At 47.5% G+C, this 24,192-nt stretch overlaps 1 protein-coding gene across 1 annotated transcript in view; it reads right to left on the reverse strand.

The window, feature by feature from the left end:
• LOC115108117 (nuclear factor I/A) overlaps positions 1 to 24,192 on the reverse strand; it is a 179,016-nt gene that overhangs the window by 5,749 nt on the left and 149,075 nt on the right. Inside the window, 7 exon segments of the mRNA XM_029632097.2 lie at positions 5,104 to 5,195; positions 5,364 to 5,456; positions 5,459 to 5,528; positions 6,976 to 7,041; positions 7,538 to 7,716; positions 18,823 to 18,957; positions 23,636 to 23,686. Of these exon segments, the coding sequence (XP_029487957.2) occupies positions 5,104 to 5,195; positions 5,364 to 5,456; positions 5,459 to 5,528; positions 6,976 to 7,041; positions 7,538 to 7,716; positions 18,823 to 18,957; positions 23,636 to 23,686 (686 nt within the window).

Consider the following 24,192-nt stretch of genomic DNA (forward strand, 5'->3'; position numbering starts at 1 on the left):
GATTCAAACCAGAGACTGAGAGTGACGCCTCTTGCACTGGGATGCAGTGCCTTAGACCGCTGCGCCACTCGGGAGTCCAGTTTAAGACAAAGGTTTAGCTGTCTTGGAATTAAGAACATTTGCAATAACTTTATTTTCAAGAATCTGACTTCTTCTTAACGTTTTGCTGAAGGAGAAACATAAGAAATAGCACAAGAACATTTCCAAGAACCTTTTTGAGGAATAGCAACTTTGCTTAGCTTCCTTCTTAAGTCTGTAGTTAAGGAGAAAATGGCAGTTAAGAAGAGATCTCTTCTTAAGAAGGTTTTTGTGAATCTGTGCCCTGTTCTTTCTTCAGGACATTCCTTCTACCTCCAATCTGGGGCCTAGATAGATAGAAATCACACAACCAGACCAGTAAAAGTGGTGGTGGTGGTGAGGGCAACTATTTAATAGGAAAGACAGCGAGAAGGGACGACAGAAAGAAAAATGTAAACATTTAAAAGAGAGAGAGAGGGAGACCTAGAGTCCCAGGGTTGGATCAGTAAATAACACACAGGCCCAGGGAGAGAAAAAGGTGGGGATTCCAACCCTCACACTCTAGCTCTGCAGCTGTTTGCTCTGGGGCTGTCTGTGTGTGTGTGTGTGTGTGTGTGTGTGTGTGTGTGTGTGTGTGTGTGTGTGTGCGTATCTGTGTGCGTGACTGAGTGTGTGTGCACAGTACGATGCTAGCAGCAGGTAACAGACAGCCGCTCTGCGCTCATCTGTCTGGGTGTCCTATCTGAGCGCCTTCAAGGTGAAGCTAGTTTCATATGGATGGGTTGGCGCGCACACACACACGCAGACTGACAGACACACACACACACACTTCACACTTGAGTCATGGAGTCAAGTGTGGCGCAGTGTGGAGCAAGAGAGAAGCAGAAGAGACGGGGAGTTGGGAGAAAGGACACACACCCGGGGAAAGAGTGTGGTGTGGGATCTTAGCCTGTTCCTTTAAACTCCCTTTCAATGGAACCAGTAATCTCATCACGTGGAGAAGTGCTGACTCAGGCCGCTGGGTAAAGTGCCTGCAGATGAGTGTCATCTCGGAGGAGTTCAGCCTCATGTAATGCAAACCAGCTCCCAGCACCCAGAGTGGTGCGCTTATGAAACCACCTCTCCCTCGCGCCCCACGTCCCTTCCCTCTACCCCTCTATTATTCCACCTCGACCCTCTCCGCCAGCCCCACCACTGTTTCTCACTCGTTCCACCTCCGTCTTCCCCTCTCTCCATCTCATCCCTTCTCTGCCCCCCCCCAGCCTCCACATCTCCCCTCTGCCGCCCCTCCCGTCTCTGTCCTTTTCCTCTCCCTCCATCATTTACAGCTCCCTGAGGGATGAGCAGACACTCACCCCGCGGACTTATTTACATGCACACCTATCAGCAACACTGCAACACACTACACCTTACACTATGCCTGCGTTCCAAATGGCACCCTGTTCCCTTTATAGGCCACTACTTTTGATCTATGATACACTACCAGAGTATCCTGCGGGTCTCTTTCAGTGCACACTAGAACCAACACCTCAAACTAGCTGACTATCAGTGAAATGAGTAGTATTGTAATGCTTCGTCATTAGCATTATTAGCAGCGTTAGCTATTCCTGGTCTGTGGATGCTGTAATATTACATTGATGCATTGATGAGTGATAGGTGGCTGTCTTAGACATGGTCTGCTTATAAGAATATGCATCAGAATTACTGTGGGAGAGTAGACAGGTCAGAGCATCTCCCCGCTGGTTCAACCAGGTCATGACCCCCCCAATAAAAATCTCTAAATATTTACATAGTGACTCCTAACATGACTTTACACATGACACGCTGATTATGTTTATGGTAGCCCTAAAATAAACCATTTATAGGACGCAAACCTGTAACTTTTATACACATTTATCCCCTCAATTTAAGTGTAGGGGCTGCCCTTATTAAGAGAAGTGGCTGTGAGGCGACTGTCTCTCTGTGTGTGTGTGTGTGTGTGTGTGTGTGTGTGTGTGTGTGTGTGTGCCACCACAATGATGCTGGCTGGTGTTTGTGGGCCATCGCAGTAGACTCTTCACTGGGAGCAAATTGACACAAAGTACAAGAGCCTATTAAAGGTCTTATCTGTCCTGTTCTGTTCTGCTTGCCCTTTATATAGAGGGAACTAAAGGACTGGGCAGCCAGGGCTACTGTCTCCGCTGCTTCAATTTACTGCCCCACACACGCACACACACACACGGCAAAGACAAAAGGGCTAGGCTTGGCATACACATACACGCACACACGTACTTGCAAGCATACTCTCCACATCACGCTGCACACTCCTATATCTCAAACTATAAACTCCTTCCCCAATTGAAACATTGCTTATGAATCTGAACGTGATCCCAGACCTATTGACACTATGCAAGAGGCAGTCTATCCAACTGTAGACTACGGATGTGTGTGTGTGTGTGTGTGTCTGTGAAGTTTACTCCACCCTTTGTCTCTCCTCTGCAGGGCTGTGTGACTTGTCTGAGGAGTGCCGTTACTATGGGACTGGAGCTGCGTGTGTGTACCAATGTCTTTGTTGGATTAGCCCGGGGGTAAGAGGGTGAGGAGAGGAGGACAAGTGTGTGTGTGTGTGTGTGTGTGTGTATGTATGTTGTATATAGGGGGCGTATGTGTCTACCCAGGATGACAAGGGGCGGGCCGTGTGTGTCTGGTGTGTGAGAACTGTATGATAGACGGGCAGAGAGCAGGGCATCACGGGGTCCTCAGTGTGGTGCTGGTCTCAGGGGGCAACCAACACTGGCTCCCATGGTAGCCTCCACCCACCCCCCTACACTGCACTGACCCGCGGGCACTGTGCCCATCAAACACACACACACTCTTTATTTGGCTTTTCTTTAACACCTATCCCGCTTCTTTCATTGGTATAGCCTTCATCACCCCCAACCCACTCTCCCAAAAAGCTGCCAATGAGAGAGGGGGAAGGGGGGTAGGAGGTATGGAGAGTGGGCACAGGCACACAAACAACGGCCCCTCAATCAACCGTCCCGACTGTACCCCCCTTTCCGTTTCCATGGCGAGCGGACTGGGAATGTTTACTGTTACAGTCACATCTCTCTCTCTCACTCTCCCTCCATCAATCCCTCCTTCCCTCTATCCCTTTCTCTCTGTCTACAATGGCCGCCATGGGTAACTTTTGTCCTTGGAGCCACAGGGAGGTTTAGAAACTAGGGGCCGAGTGTTGGGTGTGTGTGTGTGAGGGTGTGAGTGAGACAAGTTCCCGCTGTGGGGGTCACACACTTTAATATAGCGAAGCCCTCACTGTCCATCTCGAGCCTTTTTATGTCGGGGGCTTTAATATCGCGGCTCTATCAGACGACCCCCCCCAGACGAAATTGACATTGACGGAATGCAAGGCAGAGGGAAAATGGCCGCTTGCACATAGAGCCGCTAGTAGTCCAGAGGCTCTGCCTCAACGGGCATTTCTATGGGCGTCTGAAGAACAGAGAGATTGCAACAGCGCTACTGCTGTGGCGAGAGAGCCTAGCTCTGCCCGTTAATGTAGAAGTTAATGAGAATACCCTTTTCTACTTTTAGCAGGCCCTTTGTCCTTCCGGAATAAAACAGGTTATTTATTAGATAAGACAACAGTGTCCACTTAAGATTCCATGGCTCTTATGGTAAGAGTAGGGGAGTTAAAACCAGTGTCCCATACAATCATGACCACCTAATCATCACCAAGTGCGCTGAGCTTTCTGGCGAAAAATGGCGTCCTGAATACATACTCAAACAATGGCTCACAAACACCCAGATGGGGAGTGTGTGTGTGTGTGCACGTGTGGGTAGGCGTGTGCTCGAGAAACAGGCCTCAGAGTCCCAGTCCTCAGCGCCAGGCCAAATTAATAATGCGCAGAGCGCCGGATTGGCAGGCCTGAGCAAACACAGATAGATGTGCAGATTGGGCTGGAGGCTTAGTGGATAACCCCAGTGGGACAAGGAGAGAGCGAGGGAGAGAGGTAAGAAATGACAGAAAGAAAAAGAAAGAGAGGAGGGAGAGAGAGAGAGAGAGAGAGAGAGAGAGAGAGAGAGAGAGAGAGAGAGAGGCCGTGATGAATAAATAGATAAATAAATAAACACAAACAATAAATAACAGCAGCAGCCACTCGGCTAACCTCCCTCCCCTCCCCTCCCTCCCTCCCACCCTCCTTTCTGGCAGTTGTGACAAACACCTGCCTCCACTCTCCCAGGGGGAAGTGTGTGTCTTGCGGCCTGTGACAGAGTCAATAAATCGACGGCCCCACTCGCTGAGGGCCGCAGACTCGCCGCTTTGACACACACACACACACACACACGTCATCATTCCTTCACTTCTCTTCACCTCTCCCCCCTCTCTTCCCATCCCGCCTTCCTTTTCTCTGGCAGTGAGTCTGTCCTCTGTGGGCTGGTTGTCTGGCTGGATGTAACTTGGCTGAAGCACGGTCTCTTGTGGACTGTAAGAGCTGGTTTCTCAGTTATGGTGCTGGAGCTGGTTAAGTCACGGCGCATACTGGTCTGTCTGGTTTGTGTGTACTGGGATATGATGGTATGTGAGTGCAGAAAACTGGTTTCAGTGTACTAGTGTGTAGTGATGCGAACTACTGTGTATTGGCGTGTAGTAGTGTGTAGCGATGTGAACTAGTGTGTGCTAGCGTGTAGTGACGTTTAGTAGTGTGTAGTGAGGTGAACTAGTGTGTCGTGATGTGTACTAGTGGGCAGGGGTGTGAACTAGTGTGTAGTGCTCTGTGTGTGTGAGTATGTATGTGTGTGTGTGTGTGTATGTGTGTGTGTGCGCAGTGGTCAATGATTAGAGAGGGGGTCTCAGTCAGTGCCACACCAATTACAATCCATAAATCACCTCTGGAATAGGTCCCCGTCCAGCCTAGACACTACTACTGAAACACATACACACACACGCACACACTAGTCACCAAGTGTTAGCTTATCACACAGCTCCCTTGTGAACAGAAGCTACAGTATGTCGTGTGTGTGTATCAGACTCCGGGGAAACAGAGGACTCTCTTTCCCAGCAGACGGGGACAGTAGCCGTACAACACTGTAGGGTATGTGGCTCACCTGGGGCTGCTGAGGGATATTTACAAAGCTGGGGTCTCGGGGGCCCACACTGACGAAGCGCTGGGCTGGGGACGTGCTCGGTGTGGAGTAGGCTGCAACGGGTCAGAAAGGGAGAGAAAGTCATGCCTCGGTCATCCATTGAGATAGAGAAGGTGAGTGCTCGCTAATTCCAAAAGGAGGATGTCAACCCAAGTAGCCAGGTGATATGTGTGTGTGTGTGTGTGTGTGTGTAGATGTGTTTGTGTCCAGTGTCCACTCACTTGGCGAGGTGGGGGAGTTACCCCCTCCCTCGGTGGAGGTGGATGGTGGTTTGGAGTCTGGCACAGGCAGGGGTACGGGCCGCGCCATAGGGGCGGGGGTGGAGGGGGCAGCATGGGGGTGGGCAGGAATGGGTTGTGGACCTTCCCCTGACTGCTTCCGTTGGGCTGAAAGAGAGAGAGAGATATAGAGATATATATATGTATAGAGAGAGAGAGAGAGAGAGAGAGAGAGAGAGAGAGAGAGAGAGAGAGAGAGAGAGAGAGAGAAAGGTGGGGGGGGGGGTAGAGAAAGCGAGACAGAGGGAGACAGAGAATACAAAGTAAAAACCAAGCAACATTGCACCTTCAAAACCTGGACCCAACACAAACGTACTCACACACACACACACACACACACACACACACACACACACACACACACACACACACACACACACACACACACACACACAACAAACACACCAAACACACCAAACACGCGCGCGCAAGCCTCCCAACAGGTCAGTGCTGTAACCTGTTACGGTATCACTATCAGAGTATTGGTCCTGCTTGTCCTCTAAAGAGGCCCTTTGTGTGTGTGTGTGTGTGTGCGTGCACGTTCCACGGAGGACACGCGCACATTAAAGCGCTTCTTTGCGAGACACTGCTCAGCAATTTTCCCTGCTCCTGGTCATAAAGAATTCTGCTGCTGTGCGCACTTTGCCGTTGATAATCTATTACCAAAACAGTGTGCTAGGGCTAACTCCTCCACTCTCCCTCTTTCTCCTCACAGCCTCTCTATCCCTCTACCCCCCCCCCTCTCCATGTCTCTCTTCCCACTCTCTTTCCTCTCTCTCTCCCTCTTAATCTATCCATCCCTCTTTCTCTCGCTCTCTCCACCTCCTCCTATCCCGCCGCCTCTTGTTGTAGTGTCGGGGCCAGGCTGGAGACAGCAGGCTGTAGGGTCAGCTACCGTGCACTCCAGATTTATGCCTGGAAGGAAGTCACACCGGTGTGTGTGTGTGTGTGTGGGTCTATGCGCGTGTGCAATAGAGACAGCTGTAAATCACCCAGCCACTTGTATCAGATACGCTAAGTCGTTTGATATAGAATCCCGCGTCATGTTCAGATCTGATCGAGAACAATTCTGTTGCTCTGTTTTGGTGATTGAATTACTATGAAAAGGGCCAGGTAAGACGGTTAATTGATGGTATTGGATATGTGTCTACCCTTTCCTTTACTGCTATTCAAAGCTAGAAGGTAGTCATGTACTGAGATTGTCGTCACGGCTCACTAAACCTTTACACACACAGTGCTGTTCTCTCTCTCTCTCTCTGTGTGTGTGTGTGTGTGTGTGTGTGTGTGTGTGTCTCGCAGTGTGTGTGTGTGTGTGTATTGTGGGCAGGAGTACACGGAGAGATGGATTCAGATTAAATGGGCGAATGAAAAGTGTGCATGGGGAAACTGGTCTGGGTATTGATTCAGTGTCTAGACAGAAATATATCAACTATCTAACTGCAGACATCGAGTCAACCCCCCCCAGATACAGACACACACACACACCCACCCACACAAACGCATTCCCACGCAAGTACATATACACACATACAGGCATACGCACGCACACACACACCTCCACTGCAGTGCTCTCTCTTCGACCACTTGTACAGTATTTCCCCCATGGTATTTCTGCATACTTCTAACAGAGAAAAAAATCCCCCATTAGTGTATATATATATATGTGTGTGTGTGTGTGAATGGACCAGCATGAATGTAGAGCACTATAGAGGGAGAAAGACAACGACAGAAGAATTTAAACAGAAGAATCCCAAAAAAAGAAGCAAGAGGCATCGAACAAGTAACGCATCCCAAATGACACCCTAATCCCTATGGGCCCTGGTCAAAATTAGTGCACTATTTAGGGCAGGGGTAGCTAACCCTGCTCCTGGAGTGCCGCAGGATTGTGTTCCAACTAGACACCACACCTGACCAACTGAGCTAACTGATCAGTTCAGTGGTTTGCCTAAATTCAACACACCTGGTCTTCCAGGTCGGTTCAATAAAAAAAAACGAAGTGCCCGCGGCCCCTCCAGGGCCAGGGTTGCCTACCCCTGGTATAGGGAATAAGGTGCCATTTGGGACACAGCCTAGGTGTTTGTGGTATGTATGTACTGTAGAAGGCTCCTTGTTCTTACGTTAAGGAAGCCCACCTGTCCTCCCTGCTGGCCAGAGTCGGGGCAGACAAGTTGGACAAACTCCTTGAGGCTCTCCTGGGGGTGGTAACGGATGGCCGGGTGGGAGAAGTAGGAGCCGGGCTGCTGGATGATGGGCGACGTGGGGAAGTGGAGGCTCGACGGCGTGGCGTGGGGACTCGCTGTGGGCGGAGAGGTGGGGGGGAGATAGCAAGTTTGTCATGTCAGTCAATAAGAGAGAGAGAGAGAGAGAGAGAGAGAGAGAGAGTCTGGTTAGGGAGTAGGCTAGAGAGATGGGAGGATGGAGGGGAGAAGGTGACATCATCTATCACGGTGGGGCGCCATGCACCACAGTTTGTCACACACCATTTAGAATGTCACTTAATATCATACATGTTCCGCACATCAACACACTCACATCCAGACACACCCACATAATCACACCCAGTAATTCCCAAACAAACAAACAAACGCCAAGGCACAAACACAAGCTGGGCTGTGCGTGTGTGTGTGTGTGTGACAGGCCTTTTTGACGTGGTGGTGACAGAGGGCAGGCGGCCCACGGTGCAGATGACAAGACGTCTACGGACCACAATGCCCCTCACTGTCTATCAAAAGGGAGGCGGGCCCTCCATGATTCAACCAAAGGCATACTTTGGTCCGCATTCCTTCACTCTCGCACAAGGGGAAAATGTGGTAACCGTTTACTTGACACTTCTAAACATGATATTTGTCACAAATTGGTATACAGTCATTGTAATTAGGCAATGACACTTAGTGACATTTGTGATGTCCGCTGATGGCATTTGACTTTCCACTGTGTCACAACAGAAGTGTCGAGAGCAATGAGTCTGGAGGTGAGTCTGGAGGTGTTGCGTCACCGATGACACAATTAAACATTTCCATCCTCTTAACTTCCAAATCTGTGTGTGTGTGAGCATGAGTGTGCGTGAACACGTGTGTGTGTGTGTGTGTGTGTGTGTGTGTGTGTGACGTCTGCATGTGAGTGAGAGTCGGTGTGAGAGTGAACGCAAGCATGTGTGTTTGTGTGTGTGTGTGAATCCTGCGTGTGTCTGTGAGAGTGTGACCGCATGTAAGGTTTGTGTGTGTGTGTGTGTTGATCTGCGTGTGTGTGTGAGATTCAATGCAAGTGTGCACGCGGGCTCAATTAATCGACTGGCACAGGTCTGCACCTGTCCTCCATCCGGATCCCGTGGTATAACTGACAGTGCTGTAATGGATCGAAGCTTATTAAGTATTTAATTGTAACCAGCACAATCTAATTAGGCTGCTCTTAATAGAGGTAATATTCAGTTATTGGTTATTAGTATAATGCCTGGCTGGGACGTGCAACGGCGGGGGAGAGAGAGGGGGTCTTTAAGCCTGTGATGTATTACTGCTGGGTCTCTTAATAAGACTAGCTCTCTCCGCCACTCTGCCCATATCAGAGAGAGAGAGAGAGAGAGAGAGAGAGAGAGAGAGAGAGAGAGAGAGAGAGAGATGGTAAACAGAGAGAGAGGGAAAGAGAGAGAACGTACAGAAATTACAGAGACAGAGTAGGATAAAGAGAGATGGTTAACTAAGAAAGAGAGATGGTAAACTTAGTGCGAGAGAGAGAAAGAAAGAGAGGGAGAGAGAGGGCAGGGAGAGAAGCAGGGATCGTACAGCTATCGGAGAGAGAGAGAGAGAGAGAGAGATGGTAAGCTGATACTACATAAACATTGTTAAAGCCACAGCTCCCTGCTGCATTAATTCACTTAACTTTGCCGTGATTTATGGCTCTGTCAATAGAGGCTGACTGGAAACTGGGGGGACGCTCCCCCTCCGCCATGCCGCTATGTGGCCATTGTGTTTACAGTAATAATAGAATGGACCATGGCTCTCTCTGGGTGCATCCCAAACGGCACCCTATTCCATACTTACAGCCTCAATAGAGTCTGACAGGAAACTGGACCCTGGGCAAATATAGTGCACTACATAGTGGATAGGGTGCCATTTGGGAAGCAGACTCCATGCCCTTCCTCTATCACTTTCCAGCCTAAGAGGCTGAAAGACACAGAACCCCTCCTTTTCTCTTTTTGGCGTGCCCCGTCTTTTCATATTCCTGCCTTTTGTCTGGGGGGCTGGAATGTTGGACTTTTGAAGTGAGGGGTGGGGTCGGCGGGGGTGAGGAGTGGAGAGACCCTCGCTGTGCACTCCCTGGCTGCGCGAGCACACACACACACACGGACATAATGAGCATGAGCATGTGCATGTGCGTGCACACAGGCGGAAGAGTGGAGTGTCCAGACTCTACAATTGAATTAGCCTTGCTGTGCTGTGTGCTGAGGCTATGCTGCAGAAGCTGCAGGCAGGAGACAGAACCACACTGACCTCACAGAGGCAGACACACCCATTCACAGGCTGACTCAGTCACTCCCTCTCTCTCCCTCTCTCACAGACACACTCTCTGTCCCTGTCATCCTCTTGCTCTCTCACTCTATGTCCTCAGGCACCACTCTTTCAGACACCTCTCTCCTGTCCCATTCCCACCCTCTCTCTACCCTCGACTCCTCTTTCCAGCTCACTGGTCTGAGACCTGTTCTCTGGCTCATGGCAATAGGCCATTGCTGAGCCTCCTCACAGACAGGGCAGTACCGGGTACAGTAACCCAGCAGCGCAAAGAGATCATTTTATCGCCACAGCCTAATTGACAAAACTTAAGTATTGCCAATTTTAATGTTGGCTGCATTCGAGGCAATGGCACTTACAAATGGAGATCCTTCAAACACCCTCAAACAAGGAAAATTATCCCAATCAAAGGTGTAGACACGTGCTCCACTAAGGCAGTTGCTTATCTTCTCATTTTTCCTTGTGGTAAAAAATGATGTGGGTAAAAACGAAGCCCAAACTAAAAGTAAGAATCTCGGAGCATCGTAGCACCATTCGGTGCAAGGACTCGACGTATCCAGTTGCGGCCCACTTTTTGGAAGCGAATCCCCCTATTTCTTCCCTACCTTACATATCGGCATCGAACACGTCAACCTCCCTAGGAGAGGGGGTAACCGTGACAATTTATTGTTAAAACGAGAGGCTGCCTGGATCTTTCATTTAAAGACCTTTGCTCCATTCGATCTCGACGTAGACTTTGATCTGAATCCATTCTTGTGATTCTTGTGATTTTGCCGTTCATTGTAAATGTTTATAGGCCTATGTAGCCAAATGGTATCTATGATCGTACGCTATCCATTCATGCTTTTTATATACAGTACCAAAAAGGATTTAGAACACCTTACTTAATCATTCCAAGGTTGTTCTTTATCTGACTGTTTTCTACATTGTATAATAATAGTGAATACATTAAAACTATGAAACAACATATGGAATCATGTAGTAATCAAAAACGTGTTCATCAAATCCAAATGTAAAGTTGAATTCGGAAGTTTACATACACCTTAGCCAACTACATTTAAGCTCAGTTTTCCACAATTCCTGACGTTTAATCCTGGTAAACATTCCCTGCCTTAGGTCAGTTAGGATCACCATTTCATTTTAAGAATGTGAAATGTCAGAATAATAGTAGAGAGAATGATTTATTTCAGCTTTCATCACATTTCCAGTGGGTCAGAAGTTTACATACACTCAATTAGTATTTGGTAGCATTGCCATTAAATTGTTTCTGGTAGCCTTCCACAAGCTTCCCACAGTAAGTTGGGTGAATTTTGGCCCATTACTCCTGACAGAGATGGTGTAACTGAGTCAGGTTTGTAGGCCTCCTTGCTCGCACACACTTTTTCAGTTCTGCCCGCATATTTTCTATGGGATTGAGGTCAGGGCTTTGTGATGGCCACTCCAATACCTTGACTTTGTTGTCCTTAAGCCATTTTGCCACAACTTTGGAAGTATGCTTGGGGTCATTGTCCATTTGGAAGACCCATTTGCGACCAAGCTTTAACCTGACTGATGTCTTGAGATGTTGCTTCAATATATCCACATACAGTGCCTTGCGAAAGTATTCGGCCCCCTTGAACTTTGCGACATTTTGCCACATTTCAGGCTTCAAACATAAAGATATAAAACTGTATTTTTTTGTGAAGAATCAACAACAAGTGGGACACAATCATGAAGTGGAACAACATTTATTGGATATTTCAAACTTTTTTAACAAATCAAAAACTGAAAAATTGGGCGTGCAAAATTATTCAGCCCCTTTACTTTCAGTGCAGCAAACTCTCTCCAGAAGTTCAGTGAGGATCTCTGAATGATCCAATGTTGACCTAAATGACTAATGATGATAAATACAATCCACCTGTGTGTAATCAAGTCTCCGTATAAATGCACCTGCACTGTGATAGTCTCAGAGGTCCGTTAAAAGCGCAGAGAGCATCATGAAGAACAAGGAACACACCAGGCAGGTCCGAGATACTGTTGTGAAGAAGTTTAAAGCCGGATTTGGATACAAAAAGATTTCCCAAGCTTTAACCATCCCAAGGAGCACTGTGCAAGCGATAATATTGAAATGGAAGGAGTATCAGACCACTGCAAATCTACCAAGACCTGGCCGCCCCTCTAAACTTTCAGCTCATACAAGGAGAAGACAGATCAGAGATGCAGCCAAGAGGCCCATGATCACTCTGGATGAACTGCAGAGATCTACAGCTGAGGTGGGAGACTCTGTCCATAGGACAACAATCAGTCGTATATTGCACAAATCTGGCCTTTATGGAAGAGTGGCAAGAAGAAAGCCATTTCTTAAAGATATCCATAAAAAGTGTTGTTTAAAGTTTGCCACAAGCCACCTGGGAGACACACCAAACATGTGGAAGAAGGTGCTCTGGTCAGATGAAACCAAAATTGAACTTTTTGGCAACAATGCAAAACGTTATGTTTGGCGTAAAAGCAACACAGCTCATCACCCTGAACACACCATCCACACTGTCAAACATGGTGGTGGCAGCATCATGGTTTGGGCCTGCTTTTCTTCAGCAGGGACAGGGAAGATGGTTAAAATTGATGGGAAGATGGATGGAGCCAAATACAGGACCATTCTGGAAGAAAACCTGATGGAGTCTGCAAAAGACCTGAGACTGGGACGGAGATTTGTCTTCCAACAAGACAATGATCCAAAACATAAAGCAAAATCTACAATGGAATGGTTCAAAAATAAACATATCCAGGTGTTAGAATGGCCAAGTCAAAGTCCAGACCTGAATCCAATCGAGAATCTGTGGAAAGAACTGAAAACTGCTGTTCACAAATGCTCTCCATCCAACCTGACTGAGCTCGAGCTGTTTTGCAAGGAGGAATGGGAAAATATTTCAGTCTCTCGATGTGCAAAACTGATAGAGACATACCCCAAGTGACTTACATCTTTAATCGCAGCAAAAGGTGGCGCTACAAAGTATTAACTTAAGGGGGCTGAATAATTTTGCACGCCCAATTTTTCAGTTTTTGATTTGTTAAAAAAGTTTGAAATATCCAATAAATGTCATTCCACTTCATGATTGTGTCCCACTTGTTGATTCTTCACAAAAAAATACAGTTTTATATCTATATGTTTGAAGCCTGAAATGTGGCAAAAGGTCGCAAAGTTCAAGGGGGCTGAATAATTTCGCAAGGCACTGTAATTCTCCTTCCTCGTGATGCCATCTATTTTGTGAAGTGCACCACTTGCAGCAAAGCACCCCCACAACATGATGCTGCCACCCCCATGCTTCACGTTTGGGATGGTGTTCTTCGGCTTGCAAGCCTCCCCCTTTTTCCTTTTAGACCAGAGGACATTTCTCCAAAAAGTAAAAATTTTGCCCCCATGTGCAGCTGCAAACCGTAGTCGGGCATTTTTATTGCGGTTTTGGAGCAGGGCTTCTTCCTTGCTGATCGGCCTTTCAGGTTATGTCAATAAAGGACTCGTTTTACTGTGGATATAGATACTTTTGTACCTGTTTCCTCCAGCATCTTCACAAGGTCCTTTGCAGTTGTTCTTGATTGATTTGCACTATTCACACCAAAGTATGTTAATCTCTAGGAGACAGAACGCATCTCCTTCCTGAACGGTATGACGGCTGCATGGTCCCATGGTGTATATTCTTGCATACTATTGTTTTAACAGATGAACATGGTACCTTCAGGCGTTTGGAAATTGCTCCCAAGGATGAACCAGACTTGTGGAGGTCTACAATTGTTTTAAGGTCTTGGCTGATTTTTTTTGATTTTCTCATGATGTCCAGCAGAGGCACTGAGTTTGAAGGTAGGCCTTGAAATACATCCACAGGTACACCGCCAATTGACTCAAATGATGTCAATTAGCCTATCAGAAGCTTCTAAAGCCATGACATCATTTTCTGGACTTTTCCAAGCTGTTTAAAGGCACAGTCAACTTAGTCTATGTAAACTTCTGACCCACTGGAATTGTGATACAGTGAATTATAAGTGAAAACATCTGTCTGTAAACAATTGTTGGAAAAATGACTTGTGTCATGCACAAAATAGATGTGTTACCCGACTTGCCAAAACTATAGTTTCTTAACAAGAAATGTGTGGAGTGGTTGAAAACTCGAGTTTTAATGACCCCAACCTAAGTGTATGTAAATTTCCGACTTCAACTCTATTTTATATTTGAAATGCTTCAAAGTAGCCACCGTTTGCCTTGATGTCAGCTTTGCACACAGCTTTGCACACTGGCGAGTCGGGCTCGTAAAATGTGGACGAGTCACTCTCTAGTTAGCGCCTGACAAGTGTGCTAATAAAACACCCCGTCACACTTGCAGTCGTACACGCACAGGCACAGACAAACTTGACACGTGCACACGCACACACAACTCAAGGAGGTACTATGTCCCCCATTAGAATCATAATCAATCATTGGTGCTTTTATACCTCCCGCTAGCGAGGCAGATTGTCTAAGTAGACTACCATTGTCGGGTGTCACTTAAGGTTGTGTCCAAAATGCCCTTAAATGGGATCTGGTCAAAAGTAGTGAAGTATGTAGGGAATAGGGTGCAATTTTGGATGCACCCTTAGTCTCTGGATCACCGCCACTTATCATCGCTTACCCCGTCCAGTATATGGCCGTAGAGTCTGAGTGATTGACCGCTGCCTCTCTGGCCGCTGACCAGCTCCTGTCCCACTGTGCCGACCGGCATGGGCCGGTCCAAGAGGGGTCCGCCAATGTCCATTACACAAATGGCCAGCGTCAATTAGGAATCATTATTTATTTCTGGGGGAGACTAAACTTAAGTGTTCGAGAACGATTTCCAATTACTTAAATAGCCTTGCTCACATGTTATGTTCCTCATTTATGCTCTGATGAATAATTTCCAGGGGAGAAGTTGTGAGTAAACTAAGTTTGGCGCCCATGTCCCAGCTTGTCAACTAATGAGCCCAAAAAAGGCTTTTAGCATGCGGAGGGGTGCTGCTACTCTACCCCTTAAACCCATCTTTACTGCATTTAGTCCCCTCTTGACATCCAGGGGTCACACTACCGATCCTGGGGGACCGCTAGCCTGGTTAATACCCGACTGAATGCTGTACTCACCATTACCTCGTCAGCGCAACATTCAGTCTGCTTTAAAACGGGTTAGGGGAGCCCTGTCAATACTTCTTGTCATTCCCATCAATCACCTCATATCTGAATTGTCCATACGGAACAAAAATGCTTCGTGAGCGGAAATAAAAGATCCCGGAAATGTTCCATACGCACAAAAGGCTTATTTCTCTCTAATTTTGTGCACACGTCTCTACAAACCTGTTAGTGAGCATTCGTCCTGTTATGACACTGCTGATTTGAAAAGACTCCACAGGTGGTAAAGGAGAAATTGGGGTAACAGTGTTAAGGCCTGTTAGAGGGGTGGGTGGAGTAACCTGCCACTGCTACAGAGAAGGATGTATTCCTGACAGCAGACACAGCACAGCTCATAACTCCCGGAATAAGCTCCCTCTTCTCTTCTCTCCCTCTCCGGGGTTTATTTGGGCTTCGCCTCGTGAGCGATGCGTCACATTGTGCTGAAGGTGTACTAACGCCACATTGTTGGGACAATGGCTCCCCATCAAATATGTTGAAGCAGCTGATATGCTGCTAGCCTGCTAGTACGCTAACTATGGGCTCTGTAGCCCCGTGCCCCCATCCTCATCCCATTCAAATCCGAGGGGACTAGCTGTAGCTTGGAGGGGAGGGAGAGGAGGTAGGGGACAGCATCCCCAGCAGGGTCTCTGAGGGCCTTTCACTGGGGCTCTAAGCGAGGCCTGTTAGCTGTGACTTTAACGCGTCATTATGGAGGAGAGATGAAAGTGGGGCTGGATGGACAGCAGGTCCTCCCCACATGCGCCCAGTGGGTGGGCCTGTAGCTAATCTGGAGGGGGTCCAGGGGCATCGCCCCCCCCCCCCCCCCGGGTCAAATATGTAAATTATCATGACGTGGGAGGGGAGGGAACAAGACGGGAAGCTGGCTAAGGCTTCAGACAGCTGGCGGGAGATGGAGGGAGGGAAAGAAGGAGAGATGGAGGGAGGGAGGGAAAGAAGGAGAGATGGAGGGAGGGAGGGAAAGTAGGAGGGAGGGAGGGAGGGAGGGAGGGAGGGAGGGAGGGAGGGAGGGGGAAGGGAGGGAAGGGAAGGGAGGGAGGGAGGGAGGGAGGGAGGGAGGGAGGAAAAGAAGGAGGGAGGGAGGGAGCAGCGGGCTCCATTGTGGTCTGGGCCTACATGTGGTGCTGCATGGCCAATAGAAAAGTGCTACGGATTAGTTCCACTTTGCAAATTGAATTGGTTCGGTGGCTTTTTCTTCCCCCACCTACCACTTTGTTCTATTTTACCCCCACTGCCAACTTCTAGTTGAAAAATATATTATACACTGAGCGTACAAACATTTAAGAACACCTGTAAACAGTGACCGGTAGCAGGAATATATAAAATACTAGTAATATTCTAGTGGTAATACACTGAGTATACCAAACTCTAAAAACACCTTCCTAATATTGAGTTCCAGAACAGCCTCAATTTGTCGGGGCATGGACTCTACAAGGTGTGGAAAGCGTTCCACAGGGATGCTGAAAAAAAATGATACAAAAAAGAAATCCCTCCCTTATTATGACTGAGAAGGGTGGTTTTCACTTGGAGAGATATCAACAGGTGTGTGTGTGTGTGTGTGTGTGTGTGTGTGTGTGTGTGCGAACCCGTGGGAGGAGGCTGCTGAGGAGAGTGCAGAGGGAGACAACGAAAGAAGACCGTTTTAATAGCCCTTTTGAAGACGAGAAGTCAAGCTAACGAACCGTGTGGCTCGCGAGTCTTTGTTTGCCAAATTGTGGCGCCCTGTGACGACACCTACGTCTCGCGGCTCAACGGGTTCGGCTAACGTTTCAAAAGGAACGTGGGGCGTGAAGAAGGCGCTCCAACTATGATAAATCAATTACAGATGAGATCGGTACAACAGGCCGGTTAAAGTCAACCAAACAGACATGACAACCGGCTCGACTTATGAAGATGAATGAACCCCACCATTTTGGCCTTTTATGTGAGCGTAGAACACAACATCCTAAATGTGACAGTTATACTACTTACTGACACTAATTAATCCCCCCCAAGCCTCAACCTTTAAGCCCCAGTGGGTTTTAACGGTTTTTTTTAGGTCAAAATATTATGGACATCAAGCCTGTAGTAATCCCCCCCCCACTGCAGATGGAAGACATCAACGAAACAGTGGTGTGTTTGTGTGCTTGTGACGACTACCTTCTCTCAGACAGACAGTGACGACAAGCTAGCTAGCTGCTTGACAACACAGAGAGCTCAAAGTGCTCACGTCACTGTCGATGAATGGTCTTCCTAACGTGTTCCACATTATCCGACGCACAGTTATCTGCACCGAGCTTAGCAGTGAGTACGAACAAAATGGGGAGACCGGTTGAAAAATGAGAATAAATAAAATGGTGAATTTAAAAAAGAAAAGCTATACGAACACTATAGGACTACACGTTCCTCAACCCATTTCTCAAACTGCAAGAACACTAGCCTGGACAAAGCAACAGAGTGCAAAACAATGTTTGGATGACCCATATTTTCCCCCTCAAACAAAAAGCATTGCCAGAGCATATGAAAGCATTGCCAGAGCATATGAAAGCATTGCCAGAGCATATGAAAGCATTGACAGAGCATATGAAAGCATTGCCAGAGCATATGAAAGCATTGACAGAGCATATGAAAGCATTGCCAGAGCATATGAAAGCATTGCCAGAGCATATGAAAGCATTGCCAGAGCATATGAAAGCATTGCCAGAGCATATGAAAGCATTGCCAGAGCATATGAAAGCATTGCCAGAGCATATGAAAGCATTGCCTCGCTAAAGCAAATACTGCTGGTGGGCAGGACGGGAAACAAAGCTCCCGGATAACCACACTATACTGTAACGCAGTCCCCCAAACGGAACCCGATTCCCTTTAAAGGGCACTACTTGGAGCCCTACGGCCCTATGCCATTTAGGACCCGTCCTAATACTTGGATAATAGTTCAGAAAGTAGCACTTACAGCTAATGATCTATGACGATTACTCATTTCAATGTTAGTTACTGGTCTCCTGAAACATTCATATCGTATAAACCTGTGTGGTCTACATTTAAGGCTATATGGTAATAAGTCATAATATATAAACCAAATATAAACCAAACCATATATAAACCAAACCATATATAAACTAAACCGGCCAAAGCAAAAGCAGCTTGCCTTGGTGAGGTCATCTGTGGATTACACTCACAGTAAAAATATGAACTCGTGTTCTGACATGACCATTCCCGGCTAAACCCACAGCCAGCCATACATGCACGCACAAAAACAGACACACGCAAACACGCACGTGCACACGGAACTAATCACCAAGTGTGAAAGGGGGATGGGATCTCGCACTCAAACCCACAAAGCAGAAACTGAACAACAGTGTTTCCCAACTTCCGGTCCTCAAGTATCCCCAACAGCACACATTTTTGTTGAAGCCCCAGATAAAACCACCTGATTCAACCAGTCAAGGGCTTGATGATTAGTTGACAAGTAGAATCAGGTGTGCTTGTCTGGGGCCACAACAAAAATATGTACTGTTGGGGGTCCTCCAGGACCGCTGATGGGAAACACTGCTGTACAACACACTTACAGTAGCAACACTACGTTTGAGCAGAGCCACACACACAGCAGCACCAGCCACATGGAGCACTCTGCTTTGTCTCTATCTCTCTACAGCCCTTATCTGACAGAGGGGAGTAGGCAGCTATAGGTGGTGAACTAGGGAGAGCCAGGGATGACACGGTTGGGGGTGAGGGTGGGGGGGGGCCTCACCTCTAGGTCCTGTAATGACAGGCCGATGATGGTGTGTGAATGCCGTTCGGGGGGAGGAGGTGGTCTGCGAAGGCACGACAGGGCTGCTGAAACCACACTTCTCTGACTTCTTTAATGTGGTGGGCGATGGCATCCCTGGCAAGAATGATTGATAAGTGAAATTTAATAAGGAAAGGGCACGGAGACTCACAGGCTGGGTTCACAGGTGAGAGAGTGTGGAGGAAGGGGGGTTGGCGAGGCGTGGGGGCCAGACTAGGGGGTTGGGGGGAGGAAAGGGGAGTGGTCAGGGCCCAACGGAGCGCAGCATAGGCTACTGTACGAGTGGAGGCCGGTCTTTAAAGGGGAATACAGATAGTTTTGTGCCTTGCGTCGCAATTATTATTTTTTAAGATATTTCCAAAAATCCTCACCTTTGTTGTTTGCAGGGTCCTCAATGTTAATCCATCTAACAATGTTAGGGATTTGATGACGATACAGAAGCTAAGTTACTGTATTACTTTTGAGAAGCATAGCTCAGAGGCACATACGTGTGCATTGATTGCCATTTTGTAAGGACCTCTTTGCCTATTCAGTTCAAGTTTTTAGAGGAAAGTTGATGAAATTCCAGGATACAGCACTAATTAGAAAATGTAGATTTTATTTTATTTTTATCGAGTTGAGGTTAGTTGTTAATAAATGAATGATATCATTTCCATACCAGAAAATGGGCACAAATATATAGAACGAATAGACATGCCTTATCCGTGGACTGATGGGGGTTTAGGGTTAAGAGAGAGATGTGGGAATGGTAAAAATAGGGGAAGGAGGAATAGATGGTATAGTAGACAGGTAAGGTCCTAGTGGCAAAGCACACAGCATGGTCACACAGTCCTGTCCAGTGTGTACTGGGGCTTTGCTGGGTTAATGTGAGCAATAGGCTCAGATAGCATTTTCCACAAGAGTTTAAGCCAAAGAGAATAGTCAATAGAGAGACCATGCATGATAATGTTATTTATATGGTTCATATTCAGTCTCTACTGTAATTGGTTGTGCACCACAGCCAATCAAAGCTCTATCTGACCACACCCCAACCACACTGGATGCTTTCATTTTACCTTGCCAGATGCACCAATGGAATGGTCTAAATTATGCAAACTCTGTACACCATACAAGGTAAAACTAATGCCCCTGATAAACACTCAATGGCTTTTAAAATATTAGTCTAAGAATAAAGCTTTCTTAATAATTGTAATGCCTCTCATTTTTGTTATGGAAGAATTAAACATTCCTTCCGACATTCCGAAAAGATCATGCACCAAGCAGAGCTGGATTTGGCCTTTTTCTAGCTCGTCTTGAAAGCATTGGAGTTGGGATCTAAAGTCTCTAGATGGGTCTGTGTCAATGGACTGAGGTCTGTGTGTAAAAAGTGTGTGTGTCAATCTAGCCCTAAATGACACAGAAGTCTCCATAACTCGCAGACTCCTTTCCCCTTTCAGGCAGTGAGAGAGGGAGATAAAGAAAGAGATGGAAGGACTGACTAGTAATTGCCCTCCGTTGGGTAAAGAAGGGTTTTGGGGGAAGGCTGTTTGATCAAACTGAGTTGGAAAGGGAAGGACTTAAGGTAGAAGTAGACCCTAACCATATATATATATATATATATATATATATATATATGCTGTGCAAACTGATCCTATATATATATATATATATAGGATCAGTTTGCACAGCCCCCAATCGTAACCGTAGCCATTTGGGGGGTAAATCATATCTGCTCTTGGACCAGTTAGGGGAAACTTCTCTGGGGTGGGGGCAGGTTGGAGGATGGACACACAGTCACAGTTTAGAGAACATCAAGAGGAGAGGGTTGGCTGCTTTCAACACAAAGAGACCAGGTCATACTGACACCATACAAAGTATCCTAGCGATCAAGAAACAAGAGGGCACACAGACGAACAAACACAGGTCTACAAACCCACATTCAACATACACTTTCACTCAATTAGATGCTCCACAATGGCTGAGAAGCACACAGCATTCATCCCTCAGATACACACTTGTTCACCATATAAAGACCTATCAATTCAATTGAAACCCAAGTCTTATCAGACATATTGCTGAATGTCTACTTTGATCTCAAACACCTTCTCTAAAGCCACTGGAAGTGCATATATATATATATTTGAAGCCCCAGCCTCATAAACAACACGAACAACAGTAACCACAACTTCTAGAGAGAGAGAGCGGCAGTCAAGCATGGGAAAAAAACATCTGACGTTTGGGTGGCCACCAAAGACGAGTCGCCCTTTTCAAATCCCGAGGAGGTTTGTGACCAATTGCACCACGCATGGGCCGTCAGAACCATAAACGCCATGATCCCATGGGCTGTGTGAAGCAGAGAGATGAAAGACAGGGGAGGGGTCAGACCAAACGTTGGCCGTGTTCTTTGAGGGGGAGAACTTTCGGAGAACAATTCTGCCCATTCATTACTATACCTGGTCCTTTGAAGTTGTGTTAGCGGCGGCTAGCTAGCTAGCTAGCTTCAGAGGCCCGCTGGGCTGGTCCCTCTCCAATAGGGTAGCATAGACCAAGCAATAGGAGAGGCTGGAGGGTCTGGAAGGGGCAGGAGGCTCAGACTTGGGCTGGAGTCAACAGGTTGATTTGTGTGCTAATGGCCAGGATCATATTCAAACAGTAAGAGCCCTGTTCAGTGTGCAGGCAGCTATTGTAGACTAGAGTCTTCTTCATGTGCTAGGGAATGGGGTCGTGTGCTCAGGAAGCTCTGGGTGCACGTGATTCAAGAAGAGATAGAGATTCATGGAGGTATGCGTGAAGTGAGATAGAGAAGAGGGAAAGCGAGGTAGAGAGGGAGAGAGAGAGAATGAATAGGAGAAAGTGGGTATAGGGGCTGAGACTGGGAGGCAAAACATCTGGACTGAGAGAGAGATTGCGTGTGTGTGTGTGTGTGTGTGTGTGTGTGTGTGTGGGAATGCAACTGTGTGTACTTGCTCGTGTGTTGTCTTGCTTGTGTGTGTGTGTGTGAAGGGCCTGAAGTCTGAGAGTGAGTAATGAACACTTAAAAAGATTCTGTCAGGTGGAATCAGAGCTGGGCTGTACTCAGCACTTTCCCCATTCCGAGGCGTTATTACACATAGAGGGGCCGCTTCTCTCCCCCCGTCTCTCTCCATCCCCCCTCTCTCCTTTGCTCTCTCCTGCCTCTGACAAATTGACAAGCCTGCTGGCTGGCGGGCAGGCGATTCTGTATCGAGCATCCGCCCCCCTCCTCGTCTTTCTCTGCTGTCCATCCGTCTCCCCTGCTTCCGAGGCCTCATCTCCGGCAAGCATCAATCAGGCCCAAGCTATCCCTGCTTTGCCCCAACTCAGGGTGTGCAAGTGGGCATGCACAGCAGCCAGACAGGCTATAATGGAGAAAGGTCCTTTACCCGAGTGGACAAGCAGGGCAGGTTCAGGCGGCCTTATCAATGCCAAGGACAACAACGTGCAGAGTCATGTCTGCCCCACAACGCCTTCTCTGATAGGTGGAGACATATCAGGAAGCGGGTGTAGGTAATGTTCAAATAAAATGAAATGTGATTACGCTCCCGAACTTTAACCTATGAAATATGTGGATTGAGTAAGTCTTCTTCTGGACATGTTAATTGATGAAACAACTTCTTCTTTGAACAGTCAGTTGAGACGTACAGCTCAGCGCATTGCTTAACCCCCTTCACACACTCCCAAGCAGACAAAATACACACACGCAGAGACGCGCACACACTCTCTCCCTCTGACACTTAGCTATCGAAGCCCCGGCGAGGCGTCCATGTGAGTGACGTGTTCCTGAGACCTGACGTGGGTTACCTGGGAAATGGATGGCATGCCGTTCCGCGGGATGCACTTTCACGAGCTGCGGCTAATTATAACACTGTCCCCACCGTGGTGAAAGGGCCACACACACACCAGACAAGACTTCAGCAGCTTGTTGACGTGACACACTTGTCCCAATGTCATCGAGTGTTTCAACACACACACACACACACACACACACACACACACGCGCGCGCGTCTCGGTAACCACAAACAAAGCCAACTGGACATCAACAAGAGCCAAATCCACCATCAAACAACATCGCAATGCTCAACAGGATGACAAAGGCAAAAGGAAAATGACACAAGGGGAGGGGGGGGGGGGGTGAAGCTGGAGGTTTGGATGACGATGAAAATCGTCATCCAAACGAACAGGCAGACATGCGTAACGCAGACATTCATGTGTCGGCTTGTAATGTTCCAACTCGGGGTGTAGATAAACAAGGACACAGGCACCAGGACACATGTTCACGGAAAATGTATGCAAACACACACAGACACACAGTCCACACCCCGGCTGGTGATGGGGGCTGTGAGGTGGGAGGGTGTAGCTACAATTCGCTCTGAATACGTAGACAATATGTACTGAAGTTGTTGACAGACACTTAAGATATAAAATGGGTGGAGTCGCTTGAATGTACATATCATGGTGCACAGTCAGGATTTAAATGGATATGAGCCCCATGCTACAGTACAGACACAGTGCAGGTATAAGGCCTAAGGTGTGCCGCAAGGATCTGTTTCAGTCCCACTATTTTTCGTCACAATCACACACAGTGAGGGAGAGGTGGAGGGGGAGGGTAGGTGGGGGGAAACCTGGACAATACAAAACACCAACCACAAAACTCGATACCACAACCAACTACAGAACCTCCTGATTTGGAGGGGGGGGGGGGGGTTAGGGTACTGGGGGGGGGGAGGGGGGCAACATAGGACGGAGGTGAAATTGGAAACAGTAATGCATCTTTACCTTGTCTTGAGATGAACGAACTAGCTAGCGAGCCACGCAGTTTATATCCAGCTTTTGAGAGACAAAAGGAAAGGGGGGAAAGAAACAGGGGAGAAAAACAAACAAAAAAAAGAGGCAGGGTGAATATAGTGTAGCGTTAGGAGAGAATATGGAGCATTACCTCATCAATTAAGTATGCATGTCAGTCCTGTTCCCGTGAGGGAATGCTGGCCGGGGGTCACATTACACATACAAATCACACACACCCATTCACAAAAGCATACACACACACACACACAAATACAAAAGAACGCACACACACACACACACACACACACTGTAAGCAAACATACTCGCACAGCCTGTTTAACTCATGCCTAGGACATGCACTCGTTGACGCCGTGTCGAATTTCTATCCTCTTGGAACACGAAACAGAAACACGAACACAGACGCACCATAGAAAAACGAACACACACACACCCGCCGCCAGTCCTCGCACTCTGAAGACGGGCCTCTGAGCAACTCCTCCCTAAAATTCCCAAACCACAAACACACCCCGGCACCAGTCCCTTCATGG

Source organism: Oncorhynchus nerka, linkage group LG24 (assembly GCF_034236695.1).
Source record: "Oncorhynchus nerka isolate Pitt River linkage group LG24, Oner_Uvic_2.0, whole genome shotgun sequence".
Lineage (NCBI taxonomy): Eukaryota > Metazoa > Chordata > Actinopteri > Salmoniformes > Salmonidae > Oncorhynchus > Oncorhynchus nerka.